We start from the raw sequence: 25,646 nt of genomic DNA, 5'->3' as shown, positions 1-25,646 counted from the left end.
ACACAGTTAAAATATATGCAAAATTCTAAGTGCTGCTTTCTCTACAGGTGTTCCCTGCCCCCTTCCCTATGCAGAAAGTATTTTTGTTTGATGTTGGAGGTTCAGTGGCATCAGGATATATAGCATATAAGTGTTAAATTGTGGACAAGTGGGTGATTGGTTAAAGCATCTAGTATTGTCTGCCATTATTTAGCAAAGTGCTTTGAAGTATTTTAGATCTGTTATTGAGTTTTTCTTTGAATATCACCTTAAGAACTTAATGAGCTCCCATAGCTAACAGCAGAAGATCACACAATAATGTCTTTCAATACCTTATTATCCTTACAAGAAAGAACCAAAACTTTCCTACAAGAACATGGAAATACATTTCAAGTGTTTATGAACTGGAATTTGCCCCCTCTCTCTCTCTCTCTCTCTCTCTCTCTCTCTCTCTCTCTCCCCCCTCCCTGCCTCCCCTCCTCCCTTCCTCCTTCCCTCCCTCCCTCTCCCTCCCCTCTTTCTCTTTCCCTCCCTCCCTCTGTGTCTCTCAGACTTCAACTGAATCTCATTCAAGTAGAGATTATATTTTGTCCAACTGCATGGGTGTTTTATGATTCAACTAAAAAAGTTAAGCTTCAACTCAAAAAACAAAATATTTGGGCTGGGAAGGTGGCTCAGTGGTAGAGCGCTTGCCTTGCATGCCTGAGGCCCTGGGTTTGATTCCTCAGCACCACATAAGCAAAAAGAAAAAAGCCGGAAGTGGCGCTGTGGCTCAAGGGGTAGAGTGCTAGCTTTGAGCTGAAGAGCTGAGGGACAGCGCCCAGGCTCAGAGTTCAGACCCCATGACCAGACCCCCCCAAAAAAATTTTTTTTGGTCACAATCAAGTGTTGAATTCTCAGTTTTATTCTATTAAGTGACTAGGTAATGTTTATGCTTTTTCTTCATATGGTTGTGTATGAATAAAACCAGAAAGGCCATCGTCTTTTAAAATAAGTCAACTAAAAATAGATTTTACAATCCTTTGTAGATGGTAATCAGGAGATAATGAGAATCTTCAAAAAATGAAAATTAAGTACTGAAAGTGTATGTTTTTGTATTATCTAACAAAATTTTGATTTAAACAATTTAAATGAAATTGTTCTTAGAAATTAAAAAAATGGCATTACCCTCATTTTGTTTTAGCTTTGTGTGTAGATAATATTTGAGTAATATAGTCATCTCAAAGGCATTTTATGAAAATATTCAAGAGCCTATTTGTCAGATCCTTTAAAAAATCTTTTAATACTCGAATTCCTTTCATTTGAATGATTTATTATAGAAATTTATTCTTCCTTTGTTGGGACATCTGATTTGTGCTTCATTTGTTAATAGTTTTGGACTTGAAGTTTAGTGATTTCTAAATAGTTCTGAAATCTTTTTTTGTAACCAGTTTTTAGTTTTATGTTATGGGTGGTTTACATGTAGATGATCTCCTTGATCTTTTCCAGTGAGAAGCATACATGAAGAAATGATGGTTTTTGCATTCATTCTAAAAGTGATGGATTCACAGAGGGGATTTGATTTTATTCTGACTTAGTCACAGTCACACAACTGTTGAACTTTAGCAGCTTTATAACAATTAATTGGGTAATAAGGATTTTCTTATATGCTTCCATTAAAGAAAAAAGTAATAAGGAAGTAGGCTTAAGTAAAGTAGTCATTTTCCATGAAATGGGTCTGGTGACTTAGGCTGTGTTTTCTAACATTGGTTCCTTTCTCCCATGTCATCTGTTCCTTTTTCTACAAATGTCCACTGGTAGGTAACTTTCTCCAGATTGATTATTGCGGTTATTTCACAATGAAGCTACACCTTGGAAATGATGGTTTTCATCTGTAAGTTAAGCAAAATGGTTGTGAGAAATATCTGCTATTGCTTGCGTATAAGCAGCTTGTACCTGTCTCAGAGCCACGATCCCTGTTCCTACTTCTGCTGATGGTTTTTTGAGACAAATACTTGTCATTACCCTTAAATCCTTTAAAACTTTACAGGAAATATATCTATAAAAAGATCTATATCTATAAAAAGATCTATTGATCAATGTTTGTTTTACTGAGTTCATTGCGAGCACAAGTAAAAATAATAGTATTTATTACAGATATACAAGGGCAAGAGAACATGTCATTCTTTAAACACTACAGCTATGACACGAAATGCTTGGATTGTGGCAGGTAAATGCTGGAAGTAAGAAAGGAAGCAAATCATAATCAAGATACTCAGACAGTAGTCTGAGCTTCTGTGGCTGGGCTCAGCAGCAGTGTTGACTTTGTTCTCTTGCTAGCACTTATCCTTACAGTGGGGGTGGTAGTGAGAACTCTGATTGGTGAGACCTGCCATGTGAGTGTCCACTTTTAACAGCTGTTGGGCACAGGGGAGTGGGGCAGGGCAGACTGTCAGTAAATGTTTATCCAGTGCTCTTTATTGACCCTAAATGCAGGCTGACTCTAGAGTTTGTCTTGTTTTCCTTACCCTGGCCATGCTTTGCTCCTGCCCAAACAAAGATCTCTAATGGATGGAACAGAATGGCTAGTTCAGAGAAATGTCATTGGAAAACAGAGTCTTCTTCCACAACCTTCGTCAGCAGTAATTTCAGAAAATGAAAGAATTATAATAACACTGATATATTGATAAATACCATTTAGTTACTAGGTAAATAAGGGTTTTTTTGTAAGCATTTGCTGTTCCCTCCTCTGCCTAGAAAGAAAAGTTCTTGTGTTTAGGAAACTTGAAGGTTAATAGAACAGGTTCTTAGGTTATTTTAGTGAAAATATTGCTGAGTTAATCTGAAAAAAATCCTTAGTAATAATCTTTTATCTCCTATTTCTCTCACTCTCCCCCCTCTTTCCCTTCCTCCCCCCTCTCTCTTTTAGGCCCAAGTATATAACCATCTGAACTAAAGTTTTATTCCTGGTCTTAGCTTTGGTTTTTACATAGAAATCAATTTCTGCAAAAGTTTCCATTTTGTTAGACCTATAGATCAAAAGATAAACTTTTTTTCATGTCTTATTTAATTTCACTTTGTGTATATACTTAGTGCTCTAAATTAAGTCAGGCATATGTGCGTCATAGGAGTGTGCCCTTCATTTACAACTTCTTTAAGACATTAAGTTTATTTAATATTAAGTAATATGTAATCTTCTATTCTACTTTAAAAGATTAAAGGGAGAAAACATACATCCAGTTTTTGTGTTAGGTTTGATAATTTTATGAGCACTCAGATGCTGTGTCTTATTTCTCACTTACTGGCTCATTCCACTCATGCCTGAGGATGTGAGCAATGCGCCTGCGGCTGGGTGAGTCGGGTGATACAAATGTGCAGTCTGTGCGTTAAACTGCTATGAGCTAAAGCAGGATCTGAAGGAGAAAATGTATGTGTAGCCATTGCAGGTTTGCTGCCTTTCCTTCTGCTTACAATGTGCTCCTTTTCTGGGTGGATGGCAGCTTTGTATCTCCTTGTAGGACTCAGCACTGCAGAGATGTGTCCATATAGTTGCCTGGGACCCACCCAGGCTGTGTGCCCCTGCACACCATGGTTACCACAGCGTTTGTCCTGCTTTATCCCAGCGCTTTTCTCCCTGCACTAATAACTAACAAGTGGCATTCAGTGTTTGTTTGAATGGTGCAAAGAGATAATTGGAGGGTTTTCTTAGGCTTGTTAAAGAACACTGTTGCACACTATTAGCAAGAAGAGACATTCTTTGGTTAGAGAGGAAACCCCAGAAGATTCTCCACTAATTGCAGTTAAATTTCCACTGCCTTGGAAGTTGCCTGCAACTGTTCTTATAGCTGGGTGTCAAGGAGAGGGAAGTACATTTCTTCAGAAGAAATACAGGAAAAAATAATTTTCAAAAGAATATGTTACTAGATAGAAATGATCTTAATTCTTTTTTTTTTTTTGGTTGGTCGTGGGGCTTGAACTCTGGGCCTGGGCGCTGTCCTTCAGCTCTTCAGCTCAAGGCGAGTGCTCTACCACTTGAGCTACAGCGCCACTTCCGGTTTTCTGGTGGTTTATTGGAGATAGGAGTCTCACGGTCTCTCCTGCCCGGGCTGGCTTTGAACCTCGATCCTCAGATCTCAGCCTCCTGAGTAGCTAGGATTACAGGCGTGAGCCACCAGCGCCTGGCATGATCTTAATTCTTAAAGCGCTTTTAAAAGGCATTGTTTTATCACTTTTCTGCATTTGTGGAAACCCACATTGTAGTGGGGTGTCAAATTGCCACCTTTGATGAGTTTCAAAGGTTGTCAGCTAGATTCCAGTGCTGAGAACATGCATGCTGTGCGTCCTTTAACTCTTGCACGGTGTTCAAGTTGAATGTACTCCTTTCAATCAAGTGGAGAGCCCCTGTAGATCCTGAAAGCAGATTCTTAAGAACTTTTCTTTTAGTCAGTATTTAATTGTATGATTTACAACACATCATTTGAAATCTGTCCACCTTGGGCCATGTAAAGATGCTTTGGAAAATATTTCCTTATTTTTATCATGGGCTAGCTTTTTTGTTTGCAGTATTCTCAAGCATTTTGACGAGTTCTGAGACTGCTGATGGTTTATTTACTGAGATCTGCTTTCACTGGTTGAATAAGCAAGTCTGACATGGATGAGCAGGATCAGTTCCTGTGTGCCTTTCTTGTGTATTGATAGGATATTTCTCAGGTCTCATGTATCTCTTGCCTTTTTCTGGGACATTTTGGTATATTGTTAGATGATTTAAATGGGATGCAGTAGCTGTTCTGAGTATTTACCCTTAATAAGAATGTCAGGAGCTCATATGCTCTAGATTGGTAAGACCAGAAATTTCCTGTGTGTATACCATTGAATTGGTAAATAAACATTGATTCATTTTTTTATATTTAAAAATAAGGCAGCATTTTATGAGATATTTTATGAAATCCTGTGACAGAGTGCTAACAATTTCCAGCTTTCACTGATGGAGAGTTTTCATATGCAGTCAGTTCTCTATCTGCAGCACTATGTCTTCCAGCTCCTAATCCATGGATTCAACCAACTGTAGTTGAAAAACTTTGGGGAAAGAATCTATATCTGAACATGTACAAATGAACTTTTTTCTTGTTATTATTTCCTAAATCCTATAGTCTGACAGCTTTTTACTTAATATTTATGTTTATTAGGTATCAACAAGTATCTGTAGATGATTGTATGGGTGATACACAGATACTGTCATTTTAGGGAAGGGACTTGAACACTGCTATCCATGGAGGAGGAGGTTGTTCCCTGGAGTCAGTGTTTACAGGTTCAGTGGGTAAATGTAATTCTTGGGAAAAGTGAGTCCTTTGTATTCCCTCTGAGTGTCCCAGGGCCTCAGGGTGTCTGTGGTACCCACTCTCTGGCCCACTTCTTTCCTGTTGCATGGCCTCTTGCTTCCCAAACCATGCACTATTCCAGCTGAGAAATTCTGTGCTTGCCCTTTCCTTTACCTGGAAAACTGCCAACAGAACTCTTGGCCCATTCCCACAGAAGTCTGTTGAAATGCATTTGGTGTGCCCTTTCTTCACACATTTATTGTACACAGACTCTACCCTTTCCCTAATATGTGGCCCTCCTTCCTGTCCACATCCTCTGTCTGATCAACTCGTAAATTTGTTTTAACTGACTCCCTCTTCTTGAAAGTAGGTATTTTGTATGTTCATTTATTGTAGAACAGTGTCCTCCATTTCAGATGCTAAAGAAATTTTCACAAGCACTTACGGGGAGAGCTACATTTGTTCATTCTAGTTAGATGTAGTTGGGCAGCAGAGAATAATAAAGTAAGTTAATCATGGAACCAGGGTAATTGTGTGAATGATTAAGACTACTGGGAATAGTTGCAACGTTGACTTACTAATACATTTTTAATTAAAACTAGAGGAATAATTATATAGCTAGTAAATTCAACCTGTTAAAATGTTCTTATTATCCTATGAGCCTGTAGAACTAAAATCATGGTATATGATTTTATGCCGTGATAAAATCATGGCAATGGATTAACTTTCCCTATCACATGTTGCTGTTGTGGTAAACTTGGAATATTCAGCCTGAGAAGAAACCCAGAAGGATGAGGCAGCCATGGTGGGTCATTTTGCCCCTCTTGCTAGGTTACAGTTGTGCTTTGACTTCAAACTGGAAGTCAAAGCTACTGGGAACATCTGGAGGATTTCCTCTGGTCTGAGAAAGCAGCAGAGCAAGAGGGTTCTTTTGCCTCTGGACATCATCTTGTCTAAAAGAAGTTTGTCCCAGGGATTGCTTTCTGAGGGCAAACAGTGTCTGAATCACTTGTATGGTAATAAATCTTGTTCAACACATTGTGCAAGGTGGTTTGTCAACTTGTAGACTTGTAAACTGATATATCTTGTTTCAAAATGGAAATTTTGAGTATTTTAGAATCTCAGAATCCTTTTCCCTTTGTACTTCTTAATAAATCCAGCTTGAAAACCTTTCCTTTGACTCTGAATTGCTCTTGTGTAGTATTTTTATCTCCCATTGCATTTGTATTGTTTGGATGGTAATTTTTATTTTTTACAGTAGCATCATAAACACTTGTTAGAGTGACTTCTTCTACATGGATTATTAAAGCAGTTTTAGACTAGAGTAAATTTTTGTTTACAATTTTAAAAGTTTATAGGGATTGAGGAAAGAAGATGCATTAATATGATCTGAAGAATCTTTGATGTATAAAATATTGTTTCCTTATTTATGCTGATTTCACCTCTGAAATATCTGTGACTAGGTATTTGCAGGTTTACAATTCTACTACCACTTTGAATAGAAAAGAAAACTGCAACCTATTTTTTTTCATGTTACCAGCTTCTACTTCCTTGTATTTAATGGTCCTTATTTTTTGTCTTTTCAATTTTAAAGACAAATCATTTTAGCCAACCCTTTGGGACATTGTATGTTTAAACAGTGGTCTACTCAGAAGCAACACTTTTAGCATTGGAATGTCTATTTTATTTTATTTTTATTGTTACTATAGAGGTGGTTATACAGAGGGGTTACCGTTATCTGAATCAGGTAATGAGTACTTGGTTCTTTGATCCCTGCCTTTCCTTTCCTTTTAAGTGAAATCTTTCTTCAAGCCCAGTATAAATGACATGTTCAAGAAATTTAAATATAATTTGATGTGAAAATATTTCATAACGTCAGCCACTCAGGGAGCTTGCTACCCATGAAGCTTGGTGTGTGTGTGTGTGTATGTGTGTGTGGGGGAGGGGTTAGTGAAGGATTGTACTAATTTTTCTTTGTTGAGAGTAATTAGGGCTGTCCTGAGCAAACTGGATTTGTGATACTGGACCAGAGAGATGACTCTGGTAAATAGTAGCAAAACTAATGGGAAGCCTTTTATTCCACAGCTCTTAGCCATTCAGGGTAATAAGAAGGCCTGGCCTGCAGGTACACTCTAGTGGTTTAGAGTAGCAGAGCAGATGAACATCACTGGACTCCTACAGCCCTTCAGCAAGTGGTCAAGTGGTAATGCTGTTTTGAGAGAGGGCAAAAATAAACCATGATTTCAAAGATTCTTTGGCTTTCCTCTATTCACTCAGCAAAACTTGCCCAGTAACTGTTGAGGGATGCACGGTTAGATTGTTCAAATCAGAAGTGACTGAATAGTCATTGTATATTAGAAATGGGAAGTATTTGAAGAGGTCTTCGTCTCTACCTGTTAACAACTCCCAGAAACAGAACGACAATTTAGATGGTGGATGTTTTATATAATCCTCTAGAAATCCATTTGCAAATAGATTTACACTTAACGTATCTGGTGTTCAGCTTTGGGTGCGTGTGGTATTGGAAATGCATGAATGGAGGAGGTAGAAGTCGTATGGTGGATGTCTATCCCAGGGTCAATCTCTCTAAGATGGGAAGAGGAATTTGGCAGCATGCTGTCACTGAGTGAAAAGTGAAGAGATAAAATCAAAGAGAAGCTGGGTGCTGGTGGCTTATGCCTGTAATCCTGGTTACTCAGGAAGTGAGAATGATATGGAAAAATACCAAGAACAAAAAAAAAAGACATTAAAATGAGAATTTTCCAGATTAGAGCAATACATGTTAATAGTGGTACAAAGTGCTTCATGTTCAAAGCAAACCTCTTTGTGCAGTCTAGACCCCTTCACTGCAGACCACTTCTGTGCACAGAGTTCAAAACCTGCTTTACACGAGTAAAAGATTCAGGAGGCAGGCTCTTTATCCCAGATTAGTTTTTAAATAGTTATAGTTGAGGACACATCTTAGTGCTCAAATAACTAGTATTGTTTATTTCAAAATTAGTATTCATGTTAATTCCAGTATATTATTTTCCATTGTACTTTTTTAAGAAAGGATTTTCATATCTTTTAACTTTTATAAGGTTATATGATTATGTATAGAGATAGCCTCAAGAAAATTATAGTGAGTTATACATGATTTTTTATTTGTAGCTATTTGTAGTTTTCAAGAATAATAAACATTTAAGTGAAAATATATAGAGTGCATTAGTCACAAACACAGAAGGAGCTTGGACTCACTACATTTCTCTTTGGAAGTTTAGTCCTGACTGTTTTCCATGAATAACTCAATAATTAATTGTTATCTTTTTAAAAGAGAAGCTAATTTAGAGATATTAAAAGGCTGGTTGGAAGTTAAAGAGCAGACTATTTGCTACTTAAATATGAATTACCTAGCACCACTGAGTCAATGTTTTGAGTGTTCTTTTTCCTGATTTAATGTCAAAAAAAGATTTAAAAACTTAAGTTAATTTTGTGAATAAAAAATGCAGGACTTAAAGAAAGATCTGTTTCTGAGTCAACCTTCCCACCAGAGGAGGCTGAGACACACGATGAGCCAGAGGATCAGGCCCCTGTGGGGACAGGTAAGTGCCTTCCAAGCCTTGAGGGGTGCTCATGGCTTGACAGGTATTCTTTGCAGCTTACACAGTATTCAATTTCCCACAATTTGTGTCTCACTATTCATAGAATTGTTTCTAGAATCTAATAAGCCCCCCCTTTTTTTCCTAGTAAAAAGTTGCAGAGGGTAGTTTAAATGTTTGACATTGAGTATTTGAGGCACACTTGTTTGTTGCTAAATATTACAGGGCTAGCAACAGCAGAAAAAAATGTGATTTCATGATTCCACTTCTAGCAGAATTGTAGCACACCTTACATTGAAAGTAAAAGTAGACACCTGTTCTACACCAGGGTTGCCAGCATTCGCCATGTAATTTTATAACATAGGAGTAATTAGTGTCCCCTGCTTTTTTGTTTGTTAGTTTGTTTGTTTTTTTGTTCTAGTCCTTGCTAGGGCTCGACTCAGGGCCTGAATGCTGTCCCTAAGCCCCCCTTTTTTTTCCTTAAGGGTAGCACTCTACCATTTGAGCCACAGCTCTACTTCCAGCTTTTTTGGTGTTTAATTGTGCTACGAGTCTCACTGTCTTCTCCTGGGTGGACTTCAAACTCTGATCCTCAGATCTCAGCTTCCCTCAGCTGGGATTTTAGGCGTGAACCACCAGTGCCTGAACCCCTACATTTTATATTGGGGTTCTGTGTATATATCAAAAGTATCACAGACTACCATTTGATTATGTTCTATAGAGAGTTGTGGATCAGTTCACCTCATTTACAGATATTCAAGACACTATGACCCATTGGGAAATCTTGAATATTTTAATTATTAGTATGTGAAGTTTTAATCTGTTACTGTCATGTCATAATCAGAATATTATAAAGCATCTTTAGTTTCTTCATTTTTAATAGATTGTAAAGAAAATTGGTTTCAGGATGGAAAGGTGGCTCAGTGATAGTGTTTGCTTTGCATGCATGAGGCCCTGGGTTCGATTCTTCAGCACCACATAAGCAGAAAAAGCTGGAAGTGGAGCTGTGGCTCAAGTGTAGAGTGCTAGCCTTGAGCTGAAAGAGATGAGGGAACTGTGTCCCAGCCCAGAGTTCAGGCCCTGCGACTAACCGAAAAAGAAAAAAAATTGGTTTTGTTATGCCATCTATTGGAGGTGTTATGTATGACACCACATATTTACTGATATCTTAAGCACTAGGTCCACAGTAATGAATATGATTTGATTTTTCTTTCTTTGAAAGATCAGTATGTTGCTCTTAAGTTTTATGTTTATCAATTTATAGTCATAGGGCAGTTTATTATAAATGATTTTGAATTTAACATTTTTACTTTTGTACTAAATAAGTTTGTAGTTGGAAAGTCTTATTTTTAACTTTAGTACTGTCACTGACATATCCCATGTCCGCCCCACTTGTCCTTTTTATAGTTAATATCTTCACAAGATATTGATTATTTGCCCCTATGGTTTATTATTAACCTCCCCCACCATATCAACTTCTTGGAAATTTTCTTTTTGCATGAATGTTGCCATCTTAAATTTTCTCTTTCTGAATCCTTAGATTCTCTTTCTTTGTGTCTCTACTTACTGTGTAAACACAGTTCTGTAACGCTCTTAAATATATAATGAATAGCCGGGTATTGATAGCTCACACCTGGAATCCTACCTACTTTGCCAGCCTAGGCAAAAAAAAAAAATGTCTATGAGACTCTCATCCAATTAACTACTAAAAAGCTGGATTGGACTTGGCTTAAATGGTAGAGCACTAGCCTTGAGTAAAAAAAACTCAGGAATATTGTCTACACCCTGAGTTCAAGCCCCAGGACCAGCACTAACAACAATAACAACAACAATAATAATAAAATAAAGCCCTCCATCCTTTCTTGACCCCTATGTGCTATTTAATCCATTCCCTAGTAGTCGGACTTTAAAATCAAGACTCTACAACTGACCTTTCCCTTTGTTTACCATTCATTCTTTTTTTTAATTTTAATTTTTATTTTTTTGTGAACATACTGTACAGAGGGGTTACAATTACATGGGCAAGATAATGAGTACATTTCTTATCAAGCATTGCAGCCTCCTCCTTTGTTTACCCTTTAACCCACTGTTGTCTGGCTTCTACCTCTACTTAGCCTCTCCAGCAGGGAGGAAGAACATTTACAGAATCATGGAAAATGAATAGCTGCTAGGGTGATGGAGCTTATGTCATTCTAGTATCTGAATGGCCCCATGGTGTGAGGAACCATTTCTGTAGCTCTTGGATTTTAGATATTCACTTAGGGTGGGGATTCATTAAAGAGTTAATCCAAAGTATAGCGTTGTCATCTGCTAGATTCCCTTCCTGCCTTCCTGGCTGATGTTCTCAGCATTTGTAGTATTTGGAATTCATCAAGGAACGGAATAATTGTACCACAATATATATATATAAAGATAGTTGATGAAACAAATATCTGTAAAAGTACTAGATGTATGCCTTAGAAATGGTTTGAAATGATTTATAGTTAACCTTTCCCTGCCTACAGTTCAAGTTAACTTGTTGCACCTTTGACACTGACAATAAGCTCTTTGAAACAACTGATGCCACTGTGGTTATTTCCTGTGGCAGCATTTATGATATCAAGGTGAGGTCTAGCACTACTTGTATCCACAATGTAGATTGTGTTTTATGCAAAATTGGCAATAGTGTCAATGTAATTAGTTGTTTCTAACTTGCTGGGTTAGGTTGCAGTGTATCTGACAATCCTATGAGCATGATGGTATTGTTGGATGGAATGCCATAATTTATGTTTACTTTTGTATTTTGCCATTTGCACCTGTCAGAGGTGGTCCTCTAAAGGTCAAAGGATTGTCAGTTCCAGTGTGGTCATTTTCTACCCATATTTCCAGACTTCTAGACATGTTCATCCAATTCTGATTTTTATGGGGCCTCCCACCAGCAAACACACCTCTTCCCCTGGCTGTCAGGGAGTATTGTGCCTGACCATGTTATTTAGTCTACATTTTTTGTACCACATCCTTGCTGTCAGTCATTAGTATGATTTTTTTTTTAGATAGAAACTGAATCCCTTTAAAATTTTCTAAAAAAATATTTTAAAATAGTTACACAAATGAGTTTCATGTCAGTTTACGAGTCCACTGCATCTTGATTAGTGTGGTCCCTTCCATCTTTCTTCCCTATTTCTCCTACCCAGTACTTTTGTACTTGGTCAGGCTTTGTTTATAGAACAAATCTGTACCTGAATTAATTAAAAAAAAATCTTATTGCCAGTACTTTATTACTCTGTTTCGGTTGAAAAACAAAACCAATTCTAAATATCTACCATGTTTGTCAGCATAAAGATGTAGGAAACTGACATTATGCAAACACAGTGTAATCTATATGCATGGATGGTCTTTATATAGTGTTAAAGTCCCATAGTAATGTTTATATGCTCTACTTAGTGATGTTTTGTGATTTTTAGAACCCCAGAATATTGAAGATGAAATAAAAGAACAGATTCAGTCTCTTCTCCATGAAACGGTACACACAGATCATGGTATGGATTAAATTATACTATACTGTCATGAATTGCTAAAATCTTTACATAGAATTACTTGGATTCTTTTAAAAATTAACGTGCTAGTTGTATATTTCAATGGGTTTTGCAGTTTTTTCCAAGTCATTGAAATATTAGTAGATGTACTTCATTCTCCTTACTAAACACATTTAATACAAAGATGGCATGAATAAACTAGGATAAATAGGACCAATGAACTGTGAAGAACAGTCTGGAGTCATAGTAAAGAACATAAGCCAGTGGACTATGGTGGCTCACTTAAGAGCTGTCTTCATCCTCACCCCAGGTGTGTGTTTGACTTCATACTTGGCTGGATCTCCAAAGCAAAAAGGGCAAACTTAGAGGTTGTATTACCAGAGAAGTATAAAGTGTGCTACTTATGTAGAAAATATAAAAGCATTCTCCCAGCACTTAGTTCTAACTCAGGTGGAATTCGAGTTCTTTTTTTTGGGGGGGGGGAGGTCCAGTCGTGGGGCCTGAACTCTGGGCCTGGGTACTGTCCCTCAGCTCTTCAGCTCAAGGCTAGCGCTCTACCACTTGAGCCACAGCGCCACTTCCGGCTTTTTTTCCCCTGCTTATATGGTGCTGAGGAATTGAACCCAGGGTCTCAAGCATGCAAGGCAAATGCTCTACCACTGAGCCACCTTCCCAGCCCATCGAGTTCTTTATAGAGTATTAAATCATAGTCCAGCAATAAGTGTATGAAGCTATTTCTTTAAGCAACCCTCAATAAAGGCAGATAGCATAGCCCCCAAATAAAACCCATGAAGTAGATATGAAGGACAGAACACTATGATATGAAACTACTGTTGGTTTGTTATGATTCAAGGCTAGGCCTAAAGGGAAAAGTATGTGCCATAAAAACAAACAATTCTCTGCCACTTAAGCTGGATTATACTGATGGCTGCTAGGGTATAGAAGCTTATGTCCCTCTAGTATCTGATTCTTCACAGCCACACCAGAATATAAATGCCCACATGAACATGTGAGACCTACCTATTCCAGCAGCAGTTTTTCTTTAAACCGGTAATTGCTGATTGCTTTAGTGAGAACTCATAGTGAAACACAGGATACTCTGCGGGGTACTGGACATGGAACTCAGAAGTAGTTTCCTGCAGGAAATGTCTTCTTCATGTAGGAGGAAAGGATTGAGTAGAGCTCACCCTGGGCAATGTTGTAAGCAGAGGAAGCCATGTGTGTGGAAGGCCAGTGGCATCACTGAAAGTTGTTCAGAATGGCAGGCACATGGACTGAAGAGGTGGAGAATGAGGAAAGGAAAAGATGCGTTAATCTAAGAGGAATCAAAGCCATTGGGGATGCTTAGGCCTGTTCCTGCATTTTGCCTGATAAATGGGAAGGATGAGGCCCCTGTGCAGCAGGGTAGTCAAAAGGTCATACTGGTACACAAGTAGTAAAGATGTTTCCTCAAACTCAGTTTCAAGATGGGGTATGGAGAGAAGTGGAAAGTCACAGAAAGTACCAAGGCCAGTCAGGGTGGGTAACTCAATTGAAAAAGAATTCATCCATTCTGGTCAGGAATGGCCCTATTAATCTTTACAGAGACCTTTGAAATATGGATACTGGTTCTAAGTAACTCCATCTTGTCCTCACTGCCTTCTTGGCATCTTAGTAGATGATGGGGACTTTTTCTGAGAACTCCAGAGGTTACATAGGTCATTCTTTGAACTACAGTTGTGTTATGGTTTACTAAGCACTCTAGAGGTGTTATAGGTCATTTTCTGAATTGCAGATGTGTCGTGGGTTATTTAGATCTAAGAAAGTTTTGAGCCTGAGAATACTTGTCCTTGGTGGTCCTTGATTGTTCCCCCTAGACAACTGGCCCTTGATTGTTCCCTCTAGATATCTTCCTTTGCTTCAGTAAAACCTGTTTTGCTAGTCCTCATACCACGTGACATCTGCCTTGATGTGTTCTTTTGTCTTTATAAAGTTTGTGCTAGCTGTATTTGGAACTGCAAGTGCTTTTGGACATGAGTCCACTTGCAGTAGCTGGCTTTCTAATAGACTCCCAATTTGATCTCTCTTCTCTCTATCTCACTGATTGAATACCTTCAAAACACTTGTTGCCTGAGATGACTATATTGAGAGTCCATAGCTCTTAAGTACCATTTTTTTTTTTGGTCAGTTGTGGGGCTTGAACTCTGGGCCTGGGCGCTGTCCCTAAGCTCTTCAGCTTGAGGCTAGCATTCAACCACTTGAGCCACAGCATCACTTCTGGTTTTCTAGTGGTTAATTGGAGATCAGAGTCTCACAGACTTTCCTGCCTGGGCTGGCTTTTAACCGTGGTCCTCAGATCTCAGCCTCCTGAGTAGCTAGGATTACAGGCATGAGCTAGGGTGCCTGGCTCTTAAGTATCATTTTTATGCCATGTCTTTTGTGTGTGTGGCTGCAGCCCTGATGACAGCCATCCCCAAACACCCATGACCCTTCCCCATGGGTATGTCCTGTGGGTTGCTCAACCTTGAGATGCGCCTTACTCGGAAGGCCTGCACCGCTCACAGCTCCTCACCCCTGCCCCACACTGAAGTTAGGTTAGTCTTTAGTATTTTTGTTAATGGTCTTGCTACTCTTGTATAATTTTTTAACTTTATGTATTGTTATTGTAAAAGTGATGTACAGAGAAGTTACAGTTATGTAAGTCAGATAAAGAGAACATTTCTTTTTGAGCAATGTCACACCTACCCCTTGCTCTCTCCCAGTTTTTCCCTCCCATCCTCACCCACAAGTTATATAGTTCATTTTCAACATAATGGCTAGTGAGTATTATGGCTGCATTAGTTCACCTTTTGTGTCACCATTTCTATGTCCCCGATTACCATCCCAAAGATAGGTAAATGAACAAACAAGACAAAAGGAAATGAAAACAAAAATGGCAGCAAAGAAAAAAAAACATTTTGTTTCCATCTCCTGGAGTTCATTTCAATACATGTGACCTGTATAGTTTCTTCATCGAAAAGCTCAGCAGTTGACTGAATTCTCTTCTTCCTTCACATCAAATCCTCAAGCAAGTTCTGTCAGTATTGCCTCATTGCCTTTACAATAGATCTTGCTTCTCCAGTACCTCAGCTATGACTGTCACCACTTGCTATGACCCTGTGGTGGCATCCATCTGGGTTTCTGTTTCTGTTCTTGCTCCCTAATAAACCATGGTTGATGCAGCCCAGCTAGTCTTTTCCTCTAGTCCAGCTAGCCTTCTCTCTTTTTCTTATAATACCCTTCACTGGTATTTCAACTTGTTATATTGTCTGTTGACAGGTATTACCCACCTCTGTTTCATCTTCTTAGGAATAGTGTGGCCTCCTGCTCCCTGGTATCATGCATTTCGTTACTGGGTTTCTTGGTCCCTGGTATCATGCATTTCATTCCTGGGTTCATGGCCTATAGCCATTTATTAGCTGGGCAGCTAGGGGAGTGCCTCAAGTGCTTCATCCTCCAGAGCAACTCCACAGTATCACCTGCACAGGAGAGTGAGTGCAGAGGACACGGCAGCATGTGGATCGGGTGAGCCTCAGGATGTGTCTTCAGGTGTGGTGTTGCTGGCTGAGCAGTGGAGACCCATGGACAGTGGACAGTGCATTGCAGGTTCCCTACCAAACCCAGAGACACTTCTGTTGACTGCCTGTAAGCTGCCCTGGAGAGAATGAAGGAGAATAATGAAACAGAAATATGGTTACAAGAAAAAGTAGGAATTACAGATTGAGTGACTTGTTTATAGAAAAGCAGACAATCTGAAATAAGCAGAAAAATATGAGAGGTTGTGATGGGAAGGCATCATGAAATGGTGTGCCCGCCCCCTTCTTTATGAGTAATATGGGTAAAGAAGTTCACAGTACCTGAAATCATAGATCTAAACATCTACATATGAGTGTTATATATGTATATGTATGCATACATATATATATGTGCATATATATATATTTCTCATGCACTGTGGCTATAACTTTAACACTTTGAAGTGAGACAGCAAAACTATCATAAATTTCTTGGAAAATTTTATTTAAATATCACTATCTCAGTGTATTTTTCTTAAGTTGGGTACTTTCACCTGTTCATTTAAAGAAAGCTCTTTATGGTTTCTTTTGAAGCCACAACTGCTCTTGTGCTTTGGGTCCACATTTAAGTAAGATAAGGTAATTAAGAGCACAAACACTGTGATACTGTGGTAGTCAATCTGTTATTAAACAAAATGGCTACTGACTAATGAGTGGATAGCAGAGACATGCATGCATTAGACAAAGGGAGATTTCCTGTCTCAGATGAGAGGGAGATTACATCACGTAACTCAGTACAGCACAGAGTTTAGAAATTATAACTTATTCTGTAAGTTTTATATTTGATACTTTTATACTGTGATTGATCCTGGGTAATTGAAATGACACAAAACTGATACATAAGGAGGTAGAGGCCTGTAAATCATACCTACATTCATAGGTCTACATGTGTAAGGAACACCTGAGAGTATCACCATGCCAACGGCTTCTGACAATTTCATGGAAACTTCAGTAGAACCCGAAATTACTGTGGTAATGGTAGAAACACCTACCTACTTATAATGGATCAGGCATTTTTCTAAGTTTTTCTTTTCACAGCATTGTTATAAATATACATTTACTATTTCTATTTTATGGAAAGAAAATTTCAGGTACAGAACAGGTTGGTAATGTGCGTACAGTCACACAGCTGGTTTAGAATAGCCTAAATGAAGAAGCCACTTTCTAGCCTCTAGAGTCCTAATCACTGTAATGTACTGTCCAGCCTAGTTTGACTCCCTCATGTTCTTTAGTGTTTTAACAGGAAATTCTCTGCTGGAAACTATGTGTCATTACTAGAGGGATGATTTTGTTTTTAGGGGGGAGGGGTTGTGATAATAATCGAATTGACAGATTAATTAGCATGTCCAACATCCACACAAAACAAAATACTCAGTATATCATGAAAGATCATTGAAGAAAAGAAAGTGAGCATCTTTGTGTAACTAAAGACCAAGCAGGGCAGCTTAGGTACAGAGTGTAGTACAGGTGTATTCATGGTCTGTATGTGATAAACATCAGTGGCCAGCTGTTTTTACGTTATATCTGAGTAGTCATTTTAAACCATTACATGGAGTTCTATGTCAGTTTTCAGTGAAAGGTCTTGGTGTGACCATTCTTCTGACCAAGAGATCAGTGAAGAAACAATTATGAATTCAGCTATTCATTCCTAAAATGTATTGCACTTAAGAGCTACATGAAGTGCCTATACTCCTTAGGTTCATATTGCTGATGTAGACAGCTGCTTCTGCCCTTAGCTGTGGGCTACAGCAAGACGACTGAACAGTAATGTCTCAAGTGAAAAGTCCCTGTCTAAATTGGCTTCTGCCTTTGACCATTTGTTACCTGTGTCAATGTGTTCATTGTCCTTGTGTAGATGACCTGCAGCTAGAAGCAGATGGAGCAGCAGGAGAACCACAACCAGAGTATGATGATGTCCTTACAGCAACTGATATAGATGATAGGGTGCAGAACCTGGAACCTGGAACATTTTATGAAGGTAGAATATATTTATTTGGCTTCAGGATAAAATACAATACACAGTTAATAATTGTAGTTACTGAAATTTTTCTTAAACCCCTTTAAGAACCAGCATTGTTTAAATGTTCAGATACTACTTTAACTTGTTTGATGGCAAAGCTTAAAGCTTTAAAGTGAAATTTTCTCTCAGTGATTTTGATTCAAAGCACAAGGAAAACAGTATGTAAATTTCTTACAGCAATAAGAAATGTCAGATGTCATTTGTTCTACTATATTCAAGCAATAGGTGAACTACTACACTTAATCTCTATCTACTATGGGTAGAGTACAATTCATAGCTTCTATACCAAACATTGACAAGCTTTTTTGTTATACAATAAATATTTTAAGCTTTGTAGCACATTCAGCTTTTCTTGCTATGTTAAACTTTGCTGTCATAGTGCAAAAGTAATTATTGGCAATATCTAATGGGTAAGATGCATTCTTTGTTTATAAAATTCTGTGCAATATAGCTCTGAAAGATTGCAAGAACTTTTTTAAAGCATAAAAATCATGAAAAAGTGGGGTTTCAGTATTCTTTCTCATACTTCACATACTGTAGAATTCCTCTAGAAGTGGGCACCTATACTTGATGAATAGATTTATTTCTGAAAGTTTATATCTGTGCCTGTTGATAAGAGAAGGAAATGCACTTTCCCATAGAAGTAGTGATATTAGTGATGGTTTGGTGTCATGGCAATCTACAGAATTTATATACTGCATGCATTTTGTGTGTATGAAAATGCAAAGAAAGTGCTGTGAGCATGTATGTACTTTTAGACCTGCATTTACATTGCACATAGATAGTTACAGACTAGCTTTAGGTTCTTAGAGCTTTAATAGTTACTTATGTTGTGATTCTGGTGGGAAAATTTCGTAATTTCTGAGTAAGGATACTGGTAAATGATTTTTCATGTTCCTGTTTCCTATCTTTGGTCATTATGGCACAGAATTTTGTAATGGTGCCGCTTTTACAACAAATTTTCTTTAAGATCCTCAAATACTTTAAAACGTGAGAAAGGTTTTAGAAGCATGGCAGACTGTGTGGTGGCAGCACTTTTGCTGAGAAATGTGTGTAATCAACACATTTTCTGTTTAGCTCCAAAAACATAACTTCTACTTCATACTTCCTCTGTTCCCATTGGTAGACCCTGTATTTTTACTATAGGAAATGATAGGACAGGGCTAGAAAATGGGACAGCACAATGGAATGTGAGGTAAAATAGTAATTAACTTTTCCTGAATCCAGCTTTTGTTATGGTGTCTCCCTACCTTAATTGTCCTCTCTAAATACTGGGTTTAGGGCTAGGAAGGTGGCTCAGCGGTTGCATGTATGAGGCCCTGGGTTTGATTCCTCAGCACCACTTAAGCAGAAAAAGCCGAAAGTGGCTGAAGAGATGAGGGACAGCACCCAGGCCCAGAGTTCAGGCCCCACAACCAACCAAAAAAAAGCCAAACAAAACCAAAAAACAACAGAGTTTGGTGTTTGACCACTTTGTAGAGTTGTTACAGGGATCAGATGAGAGAATGTGAAAATCATTTCATTGTGCTGTTGGATGATAAAGTGTTAAATGGACATGCACTCATATTTTCATGTTTTTGTGGCTAGTTGGTTCTAAAAATCAATGATTAACATTATTCAGAATGGACATATACAGTGTGTTTGGAAATGATTTTTATGAAAGTAGTACTATCAGTCTTAATTTTTTTTTTCAGAAACTGAGGATAGATTCTCTGTAGAAGAGACAGGTAAGATTTTAACTTAATATCAGTTTTTCTTAATTAGAATGAATACTTTCACAGATTATCATTTTGTATTGTTGGCTAGTTTTCCTTCCTGTAAGAGTAGATGACGCATTCCAAGCTTGAACACCACATGGTATTGCATAGTGACATTTAAGAGCTGTGTAGCTTCAGCACTATATACCTGTAAATAAGAACTATATGACAGTCTGAAGCTAGGCCATATAGAGTACTCGAGTATGGAGTCTAGGTGAGAACTGGGCCCCGTGTCACTCAAAGGGCCTCTCTGCGGTAGATACTCCTGCTTGGGCAGGAGGCCAACTCACCCACAATTGCTCTTTGGCTCTGTCTCTCTGTTTTCATTTGCTAACTCATCTAAATATATTAAATGAGAATATAACTACTGTTTGGTGGTTACATTAATGTCAGATTTTACATTATATGTAAAACTGCCATATTCTCTTTTTTACTTTGCATTCTGCACAGTTCTTTCTATTGGTGCTAAGAGTTAATGTGCTTGATAATCTGTGATTTGACTAGACATTTCTGTCCTTATCAGGAAATGTGAATTTCTAGTTTAGAATACTCATAGAGAAACATGGGGAAATCACTAATTTCCTAATTATTTCCTAATTTATAGTTTCACAAGACCATCATCAAGATATGGAAGAGATGATGTATAACCAGGAAATCCCAGGTTTGTGATTATAAAAATTATTTGTAAGAATTTCTGTTTGAATCAGTAACCAGGGCTATTTTAACTCAGGGTAAACAGCTGGCTCCACTTCCATAACAGAGATTTCTTCAGAGTATTTTTAATCACTTTTGATTTATCAGATATTTCTGTAAATCGCTAAGCACAGTTAATATTATATGAAGAAGAAAGAGAGGATATCCCCATTGGGACTTTGGTCTTTGTAGGATGCTGAAAACTGAGGAGCCTATATAGTTTATTAGTGTCAGGCTGGGTACAAATCTCATTGCTGAAAAATCCTTCTTTGCAACTTAGACTGTACTAGAAAGAACTTTGTTCAGCTTACACTTTACTAAATGGTACTAATAGTATGTGCTTTACAAGTTATGTAGTCTAGCAATACATATTGCATCAGGAAATGGTGTCTGTTGCTGTGTTTGGTGCTTTTCATGTTGTGAAAGGTATATTTTTTCTTTTTAGTTCCCAGTGAGCCAGCTGCAGATGATGACAGACTGTCCCCTACCACAGGTACTGGATGAACATTTTTATTAGATTTTTGAGTGTAGTACTATGTTTAGATGGTAGTTTTCCCTTCAAAGAGGTCAAGAGGCAATTTTAGCAAGACAATTTATCTTGTAATAAAATTAGCCTTGTAAAAGAGCATCTAGGAATCTACCTTTGTCTCTACCTGTCTACCAACAAATGCTCCATGACAGAACGGCATATTAAGTCCCAATGCTAATATTCTGTATCTTGCTTTGAGGAACTTTTATAAAAATAACTTATTTGCCCTTTCTTTGCTTTTAGGCAGAAGAATTTATTACTACTTATGCGTATACTAATGTTTAAAGGAATAGAAATTAGTGTTTAGGGTGTTCTTTGTTTTTTTAAGCTAAGCTTCAGTGATTTGTTTAATGATTTACTTCATTTTGATTCTCTTTCTTGCAGATGATGTTCCAGCATACCAAGATGAACCAGGTTTGCAAGTGTTTGTTAGCCTTATCCCACCTATTTGTCTTAAAATATATATATATATATATATATCAGTTTGCCTAGATACCATGTTGGACATGAGCTATACAGTGAAGTGTGGGGAGGAAGGAAGTTGAGGGAAACAACTGGGAGTGAATGAAGGAGAGGGGTGACACTCATGATGACTTATGTAAATACAACCCCTCTGTACAGCACCTTTACAATAAATTTTTAAAAATCTAAATCATATATGTCAATTTGACTGTAAGATATCGAGAATTGGGTTTTAAGCTGTAAATAGTATAATTGAGATCATCCAAATGAAGAGCTGTTCTCAAAGAATCACATTTTGAGCAGATTCTTTTAACTGTTCTAGTGGTTCTTCCATAGCCCAAACTATTTCTCCAGCTTTTTATAAATTGCAGTTACAAATTATTCAAAACACTGGTCTCATTATTTTATAATTTGTCCTTTTTAAAAATGAATTGTTCTCTCATTATTATTATGTAGTTGTATAAAGGGATTATTATTCCATAAGTCAGGTTATGAGTATACTGCTTCTTTAGTCAATATCAACCCTTCTTTTATTCTCTCCCATTTTCTCCTCTGTCTTCAAGTTATATGGTTCATTTTTTACATAGTGCACATAGAACATTATGACTACATTTGGTCAGTCTTTTCCTTATGTTCCTGTGCATCCCTAGTCTCTCTCTTTCTCTTTTGACTAAGATATGTATGAACAACTTGTATAGTCAGACATTAACTATACTAATTGTTTCTACCAGTTGGAGCCACAGTCAGTTGGTGCCACAGTCAGAGGTGACTGATGGGCCATGTAGGGAAGGAAAAGATGAATTGGATTCTTGGCTTTATGGCAGCATTGAAAAAGCAGCCTGGCAAATCCACAGCATGGGTAGTACCCACTTCCATTTCAGGCATTGTAGCTGCTTTTGTCTCCAAGCATTTTCTTTTCCATAAAGCAGATTATAGGCTCCCTCTTCACAGGTGAAAGAAATAAGGTTTGGGGAAGGTAAATAATTGGCCCAAAATTGTAAGACTGGGAAATAGAGCCTTTGATTGATGCATTTTAACTATATTGTCTTTGAAAGTGATTGTCAAAAGAAAGGGCCAGCTGAGTGTAACTTTGCTTATGAAGTAAAATGAGAAAATAACATGAGCTTGTATTGAATATGGAAGACAGGGCATACATGATACCATTAGAAGAATTCTAGATTGTACTCACCTACAATATGTTTTTTTAAATAAGAAGTTAAAGAACTTGGCCACTGAGATTGCATTTAAATTTTCAACTTTGACTAGGTAGGGCAAATTGGGATTTAGAAATTAAAATTGATACAGAAATAGGATTTTAAATACTTATGTCTGTCAATCATTGAAATAATTTAAATATATATTAGAACACATTTGGAATGCAATTTCAGGAATGCAATTCAAACAGAATCTTGACTCAACTTGTAAGCGTAAAAATTAAATAACATGCTAAAAAGGATATTGTTAAATCATATATTTTCATAGGTACAGTATAATAATAAATGTATCTCAAAATATTAAAGGGAAGTGAATATAATATAAAGGACTCATCATAATTTGGTAGGATATTTGAGACTTTGTTCTAAAGTTTAGTCTTCAAAGTAGATAAACTCTAACAGAGGACTATTCTCTTTATACTGAAAAATAGATCTGCAGAAATTCAGAAACCAGACCATGGAAACCAAGCAATTGGCATATAAAGGACAGTGTAAATGGGGTAGAAACAAAGCCCCATTTCACTGGGAGAACAGAAGATATTCTATGTGAAACTCCAACTCCAGAACCTGGAAAACATGTGGTTGAACAAAATCATACCAATTTCCCACATCAAATATATCTTAGAAAGCCCGATGCTGCATTGGACTAAGCTGGGGAATGATGGTACAGTCTTACCATCTGATGTATTTGTTCTTATGTGACTCATGGAGTATTTTGTGTCCAACACAGAGAATACTAAACAACTCTAGTGAAGGACCACAAGGTCTGGACTCTCATGGACATATGTTTTATCATGAGACAGAAATTAATCAATAATTTCAGGGTAAACATTCAGTTACAGTTATGATAAGTGCTGTGGGAACCAGTATAGAGTGTAACAAGGGTCTGTAATAAAAGGACTACTTGGTTTATAGGTGAGGCTAGTGAAGATCTGGGCCATTGATGAGGTGAGAAAGGAGAGTGGATGGACAGTAAATGGGGTTTCTGAGGTGCACTGCCAGTAAGAACAGAGATGTGCCTGAGGTGGTCCAAGTCCAGACTTCTGTCAGTGAGGTGGAGGGCTTCACCTTCCCCATGGGCCACCCTGCAAGGCATTGAAACATCAGATCTGTGTTTTGAACAGGTTAACAGATCCAACATGTAACAAACTGAAGACAAAGATAAGAATAGATCTGCGGTGCCAGCTAGCTAACACAGTCATCCAGATATGACTTGTCCTTGAGTCATATCTCTTGCCCAATGAGGAGCTGAAGGAGATAAGTTTCATGAAGGGATTGCTCAGTGGTGTCATGTACTGAGACCCATATGTTGTGATCACAGAAAACATGCCTGTGGTCTAGAGCACATGCTCTCACAGGTGACTTTGGCAAGAAGTTTTTCACTGGATAAATGGGATAGAACTGATAGGAGTTTAAACCAGAGCTAGTGTAGTGTAGTGAAGCTTGAGGGGAATGGACAAAGCTGAGAAATGTCTAGAAGGTGAAATTGGCAGAGCTTGATGTGCAAGTACAGACAAAGAGCAAGCTTAAGGATGGTGGTGCATTTTCCCTAAGATAGGAGAGATTTGAAGACAGACAAAGGTCTGGAGGTCCTGAGCCCAACTCTGTGCATATTGATAAGTAAGGTGGCTTTGAGACAGCCAAGAGGAGATCAAATAGGCATCATGGTAGGATTCACATCAGAGAAGAGAAGCACCTGGTATGGGTGTGGTAATGATCCCTTCTATGTTCTCATTGGAGTCAAACTCTGAGGTTCCATGAGAGAAGATAGAATGGGTCCAGAGGAGATGGTATGGCTAGACTTTGAAGAAATCTCACAAGTAACTTCTGCCAAGTAAAGGATAAAATGATAAAGAAGATTAAGAAAGAAAGAAAACACTAAACAGAGTCTAGTCTCACTGAAGTCCAGGGCAGAGTTTGGGCTTAGGTCTGTTGCTAAACCATTCAGATATGACAGGGTTAGAAAGCACTGAATAGATTTAATGAGGACTTGCTGCCTTACTCAGCCTGAGCCTTCCAGGCTGGAAGACAGAAGGGAGTGGGTTAAGGAGGAGAAGTGAGGAGAGGCAATATCACATGTCAATGACTCTGAAGAAATCAGATTGTACAGGAGGGTGAAGGGAAGCAGGCCTGAGAAAAAGTTGGCTGAGGGTTTGAGGGCAGCATGTGTTTATTGAGTCTACTTGAGAATGACAAAAGTGAGTACCGATCTTGTGCTCCTTCTTCCAAAAGCCACCAAAGAGCAAAATGATTCTACCCCAATACCAAAAATATCTAAAAAGTAGTAGGTGCTCACTGGACAGAAGCAAAAGGATCTTTCCAGGAGCCCACACATGGCAGGCAGAGAAGAGTCAAGTATTGTTAGTTATCAGCAAAATTGAGATATCTCATCAGTAAAAGACACTCTTGGCTAAGAGATACTGGTCTGAAAACAAAATTCAGAATGATTCAGGAACTGTACCCTTCAAATGGTTATTTGAATTTATTTACGTATGTCAGGAATTCTGAGAATGCTACAATAGGGAATAATTATGATAGTCAGTTTAGGTGTATATTTTAACACAGTTTTCTCTAACTGGTAATTTAATGCATCATGCTGAGAAAGCTATCTTATGTAGGATATACACTAATCATTTTGAATGGCCTATTCATGATATAAGTTCTGTTTTCCTTTTTTTTTCCTCTCTTCTTTCTTTTTTTTCCCACCTGGAGGAGGGTATGGAGTGGGAATCTCTGCTTCCTACTTTGATAACAGTACCTTATAAGGAAGATGTGTAGTTCAAATGTACTTGAATGATTCTATCTACTGTATTTTTTTTTTTTTTTTTGGTTGGTCGTGGGGCTTGAACTCTGGGCCTGGGCACTGTCCCTCAGCTCTTCAGCTCAAGGCTAGCATTCTACCACTTGAGCTGTAGCTCCACTTCCAGCTTTTTCTGCTCTATGTGGTGCTGAGGAATTGAACCCAGGGCCTCATGCATGCGAGACAAGCACTCTACCATTGAGCCACTA

The 25,646-nt window shown here is 38.0% G+C and overlaps 1 protein-coding gene across 1 annotated transcript in view; it reads left to right on the top strand.

The window, feature by feature from the left end:
- Asph (aspartate beta-hydroxylase) overlaps positions 1 to 25,646 on the top strand; it is a 200,611-nt gene that overhangs the window by 52,345 nt on the left and 122,620 nt on the right. The window contains exons 4-10 of the mRNA XM_013009269.1: positions 8,765 to 8,857; positions 12,298 to 12,372; positions 17,818 to 17,940; positions 19,677 to 19,709; positions 20,344 to 20,400; positions 20,878 to 20,925; positions 21,346 to 21,389. Coding sequence (XP_012864723.1) covers positions 8,765 to 8,857; positions 12,298 to 12,372; positions 17,818 to 17,940; positions 19,677 to 19,709; positions 20,344 to 20,400; positions 20,878 to 20,925; positions 21,346 to 21,389 — 473 coding nt within the window. The remainder of the gene's footprint in view (positions 1 to 8,764; positions 8,858 to 12,297; positions 12,373 to 17,817; positions 17,941 to 19,676; positions 19,710 to 20,343; positions 20,401 to 20,877; positions 20,926 to 21,345; positions 21,390 to 25,646) is intronic.

The sequence above is a fragment of the Dipodomys ordii genome, unplaced genomic scaffold (genome assembly GCF_000151885.1).
Source record: "Dipodomys ordii isolate 6190 unplaced genomic scaffold, Dord_2.0 Scaffold9, whole genome shotgun sequence".
Classification (NCBI taxonomy): Eukaryota; Metazoa; Chordata; class Mammalia; order Rodentia; family Heteromyidae; genus Dipodomys; species Dipodomys ordii.
Note: the sequence above shows the minus strand (reverse complement) of the source record. Positions and strands in the feature narration are given on the sequence as shown.